General features: G+C 40.4%; 1 protein-coding gene across 7 annotated transcripts in view; it reads left to right on the forward strand.

Annotated features, from left to right (window-relative positions):
* frmpd4 (FERM and PDZ domain containing 4) overlaps positions 1–12,216 on the forward strand; it is an 821,848-nt gene that overhangs the window by 718,233 nt on the left and 91,399 nt on the right. For 6 of the 7 annotated variants that reach the window (XM_051925673.1, XM_051925669.1, XM_028800823.2 and 3 more), the window contains one exon: positions 274–378. The exons of the other annotated variant lie outside the window; for it this stretch is intronic. In XM_051925673.1, coding sequence (XP_051781633.1) covers positions 274–378 — 105 coding nt within the window. The remainder of the gene's footprint in view (positions 1–273; positions 379–12,216) is intronic. 7 annotated transcript variants of the gene reach the window in all.

A 12,216-nucleotide genomic window follows, 5' to 3' on the forward strand; every position in this document is an offset into this window, starting at 1 on the left:
TTTGGTTACAGTGATTCTCTATTTCTTTTTTGTACGCTTCTCAGCATAATGTTTTTCAGGTATTCACACAGCCAGTACTCGTACTCACTTGAAATTAACTTACTTAGTCATAAAATGTAATTTATGTTGTTTTCTTCATGTGTATGCGCGCTTGTAAATTTGCATTTGTTTTTATTGGGAAAGCATTAGATGGGACTTGACATCTAATGTGGAAAAGTATAATTCATTGAAACAGCAAAGCTTCTGCATACTTGTTTTCTGTGTTCTTTTCAGTCACCCAAATCAGCCTTCATCAGTGCTGCAAAAAAGGCCAGATTAAAGTCAAACCCTGTCAAAGTGCGCTTCTCTGAGGAGGTCATTATAAACGGTCAGGTTCCAGTAAGTAGACCACCAATCTATATTTTATGATCTGCATGAAAATGTATCAGACACCTTTTGATCTATATCTCTGCTTCATCTGCATGCTATACACAGAGTATTAATATTAACAAGAAACTATTGTTAATTAAATAAAGGGAGAGAACTAAACCATTTGTTCCACTTGCATTTGCATGAATTCATCTCTCCCACATATAAACTGCAAATGAAGCAATCTTAACCTGTACATGATTAGTGTCATCTCATCACATACTGTAGTTAATATTCTTTATTTAAGAAAGTCTTGTGCTTTCTTAGTATTGTTATTTAATTGATGAAAAATTTTTGTTAATGTGAGTAGTAGTACATACAGAAAGCAACTGTCAAAGGAGGTGTTAGATTGATTTATGACTTTAAGCCCCGCCCCCAAATATGAAAATATGAAAATATAAAATATGAAAATATGAAAATATAAAAAATATAATTTATGAAAATATAAAAATATGAAAATTTATGAAACTATAAAAATATGAACTATACCCCGCCCATGCGGGGTTGGACCACCGTCATAATTGATCATCTCTAAACCACACCTTTTAGGGTGGGTCTTTCGTAAATCGGACACCTATCACGCCCCATTAACAATACTCACGCCCCTGAGGTACGCCTTTATCTCTCAATCCGCCTATAGGGTTAGGGGTGAGGCGTGTCTCTCACCACCGACTGTGGGAGGAGCCAAAAGAGTTCTTGTATAAAATTCTAGACATTCAGTGAAAACGCCACGACACACAAAAGCAAACAGAATGGACGGTCTTGTGAACGCTCCTAAGAAAGCAAACAGGGTGTCCAGAAGAACGTTACGGGAGTTACGGGAACCACGCTTCAGCTCAGTCTGGTACGACTCTAACTGTGCTTTGTGCCGGGTAGAGTTGAAAAGAAATGCTGATGGACAGCTCATGATCGCTGTTTCCAAGAAGGAGCCTATCCTTCCCGAATATAACGAGGCCAGTCACGAAGAGGAGGAAGATAAAGAAAATGTGCTAAAGGAGCGAGTGACTGAAATTAATTTTTCTATAAAAGACTGGACTTTTTTTAAAGCTCTTATGCCAAATATTGATGAAGCTATTTACCAAGGGAAACTGTCTGACCAGATGAAAAGAATTAAAAGAAAATTGGAGGAGGAGTTTAGCATGTTGAATAATTCATGCTCGGAGGAGGAGGAAAACTGGGAGGCAACCACCCCTAAGTGAGTGGGGATAAATACAGAGATCTTTTCCCCCCAGTCTACATTAACCTAAAAACCTATCGAGATGTCTTCAAATACTTACCCTACTGAAGCTGGTGCTAGCTGGTCCGGTCGTCTCCCTGTTCTCTCGGCCTCTGAGGTGGCAGAAGTCCTCGACATTCTGATGCGCTCCGAAGAACCAAGCTCCGGAGGTATGGAACATACGTCCGCCGCTGACTACCTTTTTTGGCCGGCTAACCTTCAAGCCAACACCGCCTACTCTACTCCCGACGAGATGATTGACACTAACCTACAGCCCTGCTACTCGGCTGCTGACCAGATGCTGACAGACAACGATGTGTTTTGGTCGGGTGACAACCAACACCCCGCCGGCTACGCTCCTGATCAGACCTGTTGGTCTATGGAACAGACGGCGCTCTGCGACGGCCTGTTTTGGCCCGACGACATCGTACCTAACTCCGGGTACTCTGTCCCTAACAACTCTCCTTCAGACCCACCGTCTTGGCCGGATCTTCTGATGCCCTCAAACGACCAGATCTATTGGCCTGAACCTCAGTTACCTGCCCCTGATGATATGTATTGGCTGGACTGTCTCCTGGAGAACCGTACAGTACCTGACCATTTTGTCCCTGCTGAGGATGCTCGGAGGAGCCTAACGGGAGCTGAGGAGATAGCCGTGCAGGCCATGCGGCAAGAAGAGGCCATGGACAACCTGGTAGATGCTCTGTCCGCATGGAAGCCATCGTCCCGGCATGCTGATTATGAGAGTATGGACATTGAGCAAACTGACGGGCCCCTGGGTCAAACACTTCGAAAGACTCTGAAACTGGTCAAGAGTTTGATTGCGGCTCTGCTGGACATAATAGTCGATCGGGACCTAAAAAGCACCTGTCATGGCTGTTTCATAGATCACCCCAGCCAGACGCAGCATACGTGTCTGTTTGAGCCTGACTCTGTTTATCGGGTTGGCCGCTTTCAAGAGGTTCTGACTGTTTTCCGCAAACCATGGCTCAGGAGCCTGGTCATAAAGACTCTGGGTTGCTTCAACATCTTTCCGCCTTTTCACAAGGTTCATTCATTTGTGCAAAATGCCGTCGATGAACTGGAAAAAGAACATTCTATTAGCGAAGCCATTGTACAAGCCTTTCACAACATGGACGATCCCTCTTACTCGAAAATACGTGAAATAGCCGATGCCTTTTCTAAAAGACATTTTTCTGAACCGACCGATGCACCTTTGGGGTTTTACGGGGAGTATGACTTAGAAAAATCAGACGAAGTGTCTGCACTCAATGTTCCTGTTCTATGAAATGTTTTAATCATGTTTTTTAATACTGCCGTTTTGAAATTTTAATAATGTTTTTAATCATGCTGTTTTCAAATTTTAATAATGTTTTTAATCATGCTGTTTTGAAATTTAAACAATGTTGTTTTGAAAATTAACAATAAAGACTCATTTGATTTTTAAACCATTGACATTTTTCTTTCACCGTCGACGATGGAGGGTTACTTGAAAAAAGTTTATTATAACCCGGCAAATCCTGGTAGCTTTGGGGGAAAAGACTCTTTGAAAAGAGCTCTTGAGGTTTCGGGTCAGAAAAGTAATGACCAACAGGTGTCGGATTGGTTATCCGGTCAATATGCTTATACAATTCACAAACCCGCTAGAAGGCATTTTAGGAGAAATAAGGTTTATGTATCCGATATAGACTCGCAATGGCAGCTGGATTTAGCGGACATGACAAATGTGTCCGAGCATAATCTGGGGTATAAATATTTGTTAACATGTATCGACGTACTTTCTAAGTACGCGTGGATACGCCCCCTGAAGAACAAAACGGGTAAGGAAGTGACAAGAGCCTTCCAAGACATTCTGAGTGCCGGTCGAACTCCAAAGAAGCTCCAGACCGATAAGGGTAAAGAGTTTTTCAACCGAGATTTTCAAAAACTGTTAAAGAAGATAGGAATAAAACATTTCACCACAGGAAACGAATTAAAGGCCTCTGTGGTGGAGAGATTTAACCGCACACTAAAATCTAAAATGTGGAAATATTTCAGCGCTTATAACACGAGAGCCTACATCGATAAATTGCCGGATCTAGTATACTCTTACAACAAAAGTTATCATCGAAGCATAAAAATGGCTCCTTCCGATGTTAACGCGTTAAATTCCTGGAAAGTTTTCAAAAACTTATACGGCGTAGCCAGCCCCCCGGGTCCGCCGATGTTTAAGTTCAAAGTAGGAGACACAGTTAGGGTGTCTAAAACCAGACATCCTTTTGAGAAAGGTTATGAGCAATCATTTTCAGATGAAATCTTTACCGTATCTGAACTTGTACCTAGGGAACCGGCAGTGTACAAACTGAAAGACTACGATGGTGAAGAGATTGTAGGATCCTTTTACGACCCTGAATTACAGAAAATTAAATTCGGATCCACAGACGTTTACAGGATTGAAAAAATACTGGCTAGGAAAGTTAAGAATAAAAAACGACTCATTTTAGTCAAATGGCTCGGCTGGCCAGAAAAATTTAACAGCTGGATACCGGAGAGCCAAGCCCAAGATGTTCAATAAAATCCAGAACGCTCCTAATCGACTCTTCATTCTCTAGCGATATACCATGGAGCGCAAAAGTTTTTTTGTGACTCTACCGAGCAACGCGTCCTCAGACATTTTCCCTAAAAACACAATATCCAATTTCACGACGAAGCTTGCTAAACCCATAGAATTAGAAGGTTCTTGGGAAGTCGGTCTAGCCGAAATTCAGTACCCACATACGTGGAATACCATAGACAAACCGGATAACGAATTCTACGTTTCAGCTCCAGGGGTTAAAAAACATTACTACATTCCATACGGATATTACGAAGGTATTCACGACCTACTGTCTTTTATGAATTCGACAACCTTAAACCTGCCCACTTTGACAGATGTTGCAGCTGGATTTGTCCCTTCCGAGAGCTCTGCGAAATTCAGTTATAATGCTGTGGAAAGAAGAGTCTACGTGGTACCGGGTGAAAAGGATGAAACTATACACTTGAAAGGACAGCTGGGTCGAAAATACCTTTTGTTGTAAGAGTATACTAGATCCGGCAATTTATCGATGTAGGCTCTCGTGTTATAAGCGCTGAAATATTTCCACATTTTAGATTTTAGTGTGCGGTTAAATCTCTCCACCACAGAGGCCTTTAATTCGTTTCCTGTGGTGAAATGTTTTATTCCTATCTTCTTTAACAGTTTTTGAAAATCTCGGTTGAAAAACTCTTTACCCTTATCGGTCTGGAGCTTCTTTGGAGTTCGACCGGCACTCAGAATGTCTTGGAAGGCTCTTGTCACTTCCTTACCCGTTTTGTTCTTCAGGGGGCGTATCCACGCGTACTTAGAAAGTACGTCGATACATGTTAACAAATATTTATACCCCAGATTATGCTCGGACACATTTGTCATGTCCGCTAAATCCAGCTGCCATTGCGAGTCTATATCGGATACATAAACCTTATTTCTCCTAAAATGCCTTCTAGCGGGTTTGTGAATTGTATAAGCATATTGACCGGATAACCAATCCGACACCTGTTGGTCATTACTTTTCTGACCCGAAACCTCAAGAGCTCTTTTCAAAGAGTCTTTTCCCCCAAAGCTACCAGGATTTGCCGGGTTATAATAAACTTTTTTCAAGTAACCCTCCATCGTCGACGGTGAAAGAAAAATGTCAATGGTTTAAAAATCAAATGAGTCTTTATTGTTAATTTTCAAAACAACATTGTTTAAATTTCAAAACAGCATGATTAAAAACATTATTAAAATTTGAAAACAGCATGATTAAAAACATTATTAAAATTTCAAAACGGCAGTATTAAAAAACATGATTAAAACATTTCATAGAACAGGAACATTGAGTGCAGACACTTCGTCTGATTTTTCTAAGTCATACTCCCCGTAAAACCCCAAAGGTGCATCGGTCGGTTCAGAAAAATGTCTTTTAGAAAAGGCATCGGCTATTTCACGTATTTTCGAGTAAGAGGGATCGTCCATGTTGTGAAAGGCTTGTACAATGGCTTCGCTAATAGAATGTTCTTTTTCCAGTTCATCGACGGCATTTTGCACAAATGAATGAACCTTGTGAAAAGGCGGAAAGATGTTGAAGCAACCCAGAGTCTTTATGACCAGGCTCCTGAGCCATGGTTTGCGGAAAACAGTCAGAACCTCTTGAAAGCGGCCAACCCGATAAACAGAGTCAGGCTCAAACAGACACGTATGCTGCGTCTGGCTGGGGTGATCTATGAAACAGCCATGACAGGTGCTTTTTAGGTCCCGATCGACTATTATGTCCAGCAGAGCCGCAATCAAACTCTTGACCAGTTTCAGAGTCTTTCGAAGTGTTTGACCCAGGGGCCCGTCAGTTTGCTCAATGTCCATACTCTCATAATCAGCATGCCGGGACGATGGCTTCCATGCGGACAGAGCATCTACCAGGTTGTCCATGGCCTCTTCTTGCCGCATGGCCTGCACGGCTATCTCCTCAGCTCCCGTTAGGCTCCTCCGAGCATCCTCAGCAGGGACAAAATGGTCAGGTACTGTACGGTTCTCCAGGAGACAGTCCAGCCAATACATATCATCAGGGGCAGGTAACTGAGGTTCAGGCCAATAGATCTGGTCGTTTGAGGGCATCAGAAGATCCGGCCAAGACGGTGGGTCTGAAGGAGAGTTGTTAGGGACAGAGTACCCGGAGTTAGGTACGATGTCGTCGGGCCAAAACAGGCCGTCGCAGAGCGCCGTCTGTTCCATAGACCAACAGGTCTGATCAGGAGCGTAGCCGGCGGGGTGTTGGTTGTCACCCGACCAAAACACATCGTTGTCTGTCAGCATCTGGTCAGCAGCCGAGTAGCAGGGCTGTAGGTTAGTGTCAATCATCTCGTCGGGAGTAGAGTAGGCGGTGTTGGCTTGAAGGTTAGCCGGCCAAAAAAGGTAGTCAGCGGCGGACGTATGTTCCATACCTCCGGAGCTTGGTTCTTCGGAGCGCATCAGAATGTCGAGGACTTCTGCCACCTCAGAGGCCGAGAGAACAGGGAGACGACCGGACCAGCTAGCACCAGCTTCAGTAGGGTAAGTATTTGAAGACATCTCGATAGGTTTTTAGGTTAATGTAGACTGGGGGGAAAAGATCTCTGTATTTATCCCCACTCACTTAGGGGTGGTTGCCTCCCAGTTTTCCTCCTCCTCCGAGCATGAATTATTCAACATGCTAAACTCCTCCTCCAATTTTCTTTTAATTCTTTTCATCTGGTCAGACAGTTTCCCTTGGTAAATAGCTTCATCAATATTTGGCATAAGAGCTTTAAAAAAAGTCCAGTCTTTTATAGAAAAATTAATTTCAGTCACTCGCTCCTTTAGCACATTTTCTTTATCTTCCTCCTCTTCGTGACTGGCCTCGTTATATTCGGGAAGGATAGGCTCCTTCTTGGAAACAGCGATCATGAGCTGTCCATCAGCATTTCTTTTCAACTCTACCCGGCACAAAGCACAGTTAGAGTCGTACCAGACTGAGCTGAAGCGTGGTTCCCGTAACTCCCGTAACGTTCTTCTGGACACCCTGTTTGCTTTCTTAGGAGCGTTCACAAGACCGTCCATTCTGTTTGCTTTTGTGTGTCGTGGCGTTTTCACTGAATGTCTAGAATTTTATACAAGAACTCTTTTGGCTCCTCCCACAGTCGGTGGTGAGAGACACGCCTCACCCCTAACCCTATAGGCGGATTGAGAGATAAAGGCGTACCTCAGGGGCGTGAGTATTGTTAATGGGGCGTGATAGGTGTCCGATTTACGAAAGACCCACCCTAAAAGGTGTGGTTTAGAGATGATCAATTATGACGGTGGTCCAACCCCGCATGGGCGGGGTATAGTTCATATTTTTATAGTTTCATAAATTTTCATATTTTTATATTTTCATAAATTATATTTTTTATATTTTCATATTTTCATATTTTATATTTTCATATTTTCATATTTGGGGGCGGGGCTTAAAGTCATAAATCAATCTAACACCTCCTTTGACAGTTGCTTTCTGTATGTACTACTACTAATGTGTTTTCATATTAATGATATATCTCGAGTACATATGATAGTATGATAGCAGGGTAAATCCTAGTTAGCTGGGAAAGTCCAAAGTAGCTCATGTATCACATTTTTATTAACTTTTAGAAATGTCTTCAAACTAAACAGTGATGATTATGCAAGTAAAAAGAAAATGTATTTATATGACTAATATGACAAATTTACTATACAGCATGTGTGTTTGTCAAATCAAGAATATAATGCAAATATATATATTAACAAAATGTATATTGTTTTTGAGATTATTGTTGTGGTTCAATGCAGTCAGTGGAAGGATTCCCACAGCAGTTCTTCTAGTTCTTCAGTTGTCATCTATGAGCAAGGCCAGTCCATAAGTTCCACTTATGATTGTTGTGAATGCAAAGATCCACAGTCTGAAAAATAATCTAACCAGGGCAAAAGATACTGACAAGAAAAAGCAAGGTCAGGACCAGGCCGATGCTCCAAACACAGAGAGTCAAAAAAGAAACTGAACGTCAAAATCAAAACACAAAAGCAGAATAATGTAGACCGACAGACAGACAGACAGACAGACAGACAGACAGACAGACAGACAGACAGACAGACAGACAGACAGATAGATAGATAGATAGATAGATAGATAGATAGATAGATAGATAGATAGATAGATAGATAGATAGATAGATAGATAGATACTTTATTAATCTCAAGGGGAAATTCACATGTAGTCAAAGAAGCAAGGCCTGCATTAATGTCTTCAGGGACTGGAGATAGAAAGAGTAACAGAGAGAAATGGAATGTGACAGCAGTGCTGATATAATACTTAGTAGATGTCAAATGAATGAGCCACTCCACCAGGTAGATAATGGTTCATGAGCTATTTAGACAGGATTTGGGGTCCTGTCTGTCTTTTTGTACATCTAGGTTTTGCTATGCTTTTGTTCTTTTATTTCACCTTATATGATTTCTTGTATTAGTAATTTGTTAGTTTTCACATACCCCTTGTGGTCAAAGTGCAGGGTCAGTCATTGTACAGTACCCCTGGAGCAAGTGCAGGTTAAGGGCCTTGCTCAAGGGCCCAGAAGAGTAACAGGGTAACAGGGAGTAACAGGGATTCGAACCAGCAACCATCTGGATACCGACAGAGCTCCTTGGCCGTAGAGCCACCATTCCACTCATCCCGTCTTTGATTTTATTTTTCTTGATAAGGACACCATATCTTATATCTTCTTCCTTTGAGGTGTCACTTCTGAGGCAGTTGTCATGATGGTCCCTTCCAATCACCGTAGGTTCTGGATTCTAAGCCATGTAAAACTGTTATGGGATTTCCTATACTTTATCCTTTAGTGATCTCAAGGTTTGCGAGTTTGTATGAATATCCTATTCATTGTTGAGCTGCTGTACTCTTTTAATGTATAAACAGCATCTGGTTCTTGTCTGGCAGGAAACGTTTTTGTAAATGGATGTAAAAACACTACTGTAGTTGGATGCTGTATATCAGTGATGGGGACGTTCACTACAATGGTGTCCATATCATTGAAGCAGCTGTATCTTCTTGTAAAGTCTTCCAAGCTCAAGGGGTGGGGACCACCTGGATCTTTGAGTGTGGATGTGCATTATTTCAGCCTTCAGCCTATAAAATGTATTTACCCCCTGGAAATTTCCACATTTTATTTTTATACAACATTGAATTACATTGGATTTAACTTGGCATTTTTGACCTTAAAAAACAGAAAAGACCCCTCAATGCTGAAGTTAAAATAGATCTCTGCAAAGTAGTCCAAATGAATTGTCTTGTCTCCATTCCCCTGACTTGTGCTTTTCAATCACCTCTTCATGGACTTGTTGGGAGTGTTCCTTGGGTCTTTATTGTGTAGGTCAGACCACCAAACTAACTCACCACAAGTTAGATTTTTCCAGGTAAGGTATGTGTACACTACAATCAATTGAAACCCCTTGATTACAGACAAGTGACCTCCATTTAACACATTTTATGACTTCTACTGTATATAACGTCTACGTAAACATTGAGCAGCACATGGTAAAAATAGGAGTTTCACTGAATAGTCTTTAGGGACTTTCAAAACTAGAATTGAGGTTTATTTAGAAAATTTAAGTGGACTAGACTGGCGAGCTTTGTTGGCCTGAATGTCCTGTTCTCGTCCAGACGGTTTTAATGTTCTAGTCAACAAGATTTAAATTATTTATTTATTTATTTATTTTTGGTAATATCACAAGATCAAACTGGATTTATTAAAGGCTGATACTTAGCTTCCAATCTTTGACGCCTGTTTAATATAATATATTCACCTGAAAAGTCAAACACCCCGCAGATATTATTATCGTTGGATGCAGAAAAAGCATGTGATATGATTGAATGGAACTACCTTTTCACTACATTAGAGAAATTTGGGTTTGGCCTGAACATTTGTGCATGGATCAAAGTACTGTATACCAATCCAGAAGCTTCAGTTTGTATTAACAACATTTGTTCAGACTACTTTAAACTAGAACGTGGTACCAGACAAGGATGCCCCTTGTCACCACTGCTATTTGCAGTCACCATTGAACCACTGGCAGTTCACTGTTGAAATGCTTATCAGATAAAGGGGATTATCAGAGAAGGACTTGAATCAGAAAATTTCTCTCTATGCAGATGATATGGTTTTGTATACATCAGACCCACAAAATCCTGTGCCTGCAGTCTTAACAGCACTTACAGAATTTTAAAAGATCTCTGGTTTCAGAATTAATTTGAATAAAAGTGTGCTGTTTCTAGTGAATTCTCAAGCACACAATATTAGATTGGACACCTTTCCTTTTATTATTGCAGATCAGTTTAAATACCTAGGGGTAAATATCACAAGTAAACATAAAACTCTTTATCAACAAAATTTCGCCGTCTGTATGGAAAAAATTAAGCAAGACTTGCATAGATGGTCAACCCTTCATCTCACTCTAGCTGGAAGAATTAATGTTGTTAAGATGAATATCTTTCCTAAGCTTCTCTTTTTATTTCAAAACATTCCAATATACATCAATAAATCATTTTTTAAGCAATTAGATTCAACCATAACCTCATTTATTTAGAACTTAAAACATCCACGTATCCAAAGAGCTACCTTACAAAGACCTAAGGTAGAAGGTGTCACAGCTCTTCCTAACTTTCAGTTTTATTACTGGGCAGCAAACATACAGGCTATAAAAACCTGGACATAGACACAAATAGATGGCTTGGTCACCAATAGAAATGAAATCCTGCAGTACTTCTTTATATTCCCTGCTTTGTGCCCCAATAAATGCAAGTTATCGCCCATATACTAATAACCCAATTGTGCTTCACTCACTCAGAATATGGAACCAATGTAGGAAGCATTTTAAGATGGAGAATCTTTTATCTGTGGCACCTCTGCATGAGAACCACCTTTTTCAACCCTCGCAAACATATGCAGTTTTTAATATCCGGAAAACATTTGGGATTAAATTACTTAGAGATCTTTATATAGACATAATCTTTGCGTCCTATGAACAATTACATTCCAAATTTAACTTTACAGCAACACATTTCTTTCACTACCTTCAAATTAGAAACTTTGTTAAACAGAACCTGCCCGAGTTTCCTCATCTCCCACCTTCCTCTATGCTGGAAAAAATATTGCTCAGTTTTGAGGACTCAGACAGCATTTTTGCAATATATAAAATTATTTTACAGTCCCTCTCTTTCAAAGATCCAAGAGGACAATGGGAAAAGGATCTCTCACTCAACATATCAGAAAAGGAATGGAAGGTAGCAATGCAGAGAATTCACTCAAGCTCCATATGCGCAAAACATACAATTATTCTACTCAAAATTATATATCGAGCACATCTGTCTCACTTAAAACTGTCCAAAATGTTTCCAGGGCAAGATCCAACCTGTGAACGCTGCAATCGAGCTCCAGCCTCACTGGGTCACATGTTTTGGGCCTGCACCAAATTAACATCATTTTGGACAAAAATTTTTAAGTGCCTTTCAGACAGCCTTGGTGTCACAATCCCTCCTAACCCATTAACAGCTGTGTTTGGTGGACTCCCAGAGGGGCTTAAAATGAAGAAGGACAAACAAACTGTGATTGCCTTCACTACAGTATTGGCACGCAGACTTATTTTGCTAAACTGGAAGAATCCTATCTCTACTCTTTTAAGTCAGTGGGTAACTGATGTTATATACTATTTGAAATTAGAAAAAATCAAATTCCCAGTTAGAGGATCTGTGCAGAACTTTTTCAAAACCTGGCAGGATCTAATCAATAATATTTTAGAATAAGCTCTTAAAATACTGAGAAAGCAGATTCTCTTCCCATTTCTTTTTCTTCTCCATTTATCTTTATCCACCTATTAAACTCATCAATTTATTTATTTTTACTATTTTTAAGTTTTAGTCCGTTGGCCATGCTCTCTTTCTCAGGGGTGGGGGTTGATTTGTTTTCAATCCTATTTTTTGTAAAAATTGACTATTTGTATGGAATGATGACAATAAAATAAATAAAATTAAAAAAAAAGA

The sequence above is a fragment of the Erpetoichthys calabaricus genome, chromosome 4 (genome assembly GCF_900747795.2).
Source record: "Erpetoichthys calabaricus chromosome 4, fErpCal1.3, whole genome shotgun sequence".
Lineage (NCBI taxonomy): Eukaryota > Metazoa > Chordata > Cladistia > Polypteriformes > Polypteridae > Erpetoichthys > Erpetoichthys calabaricus.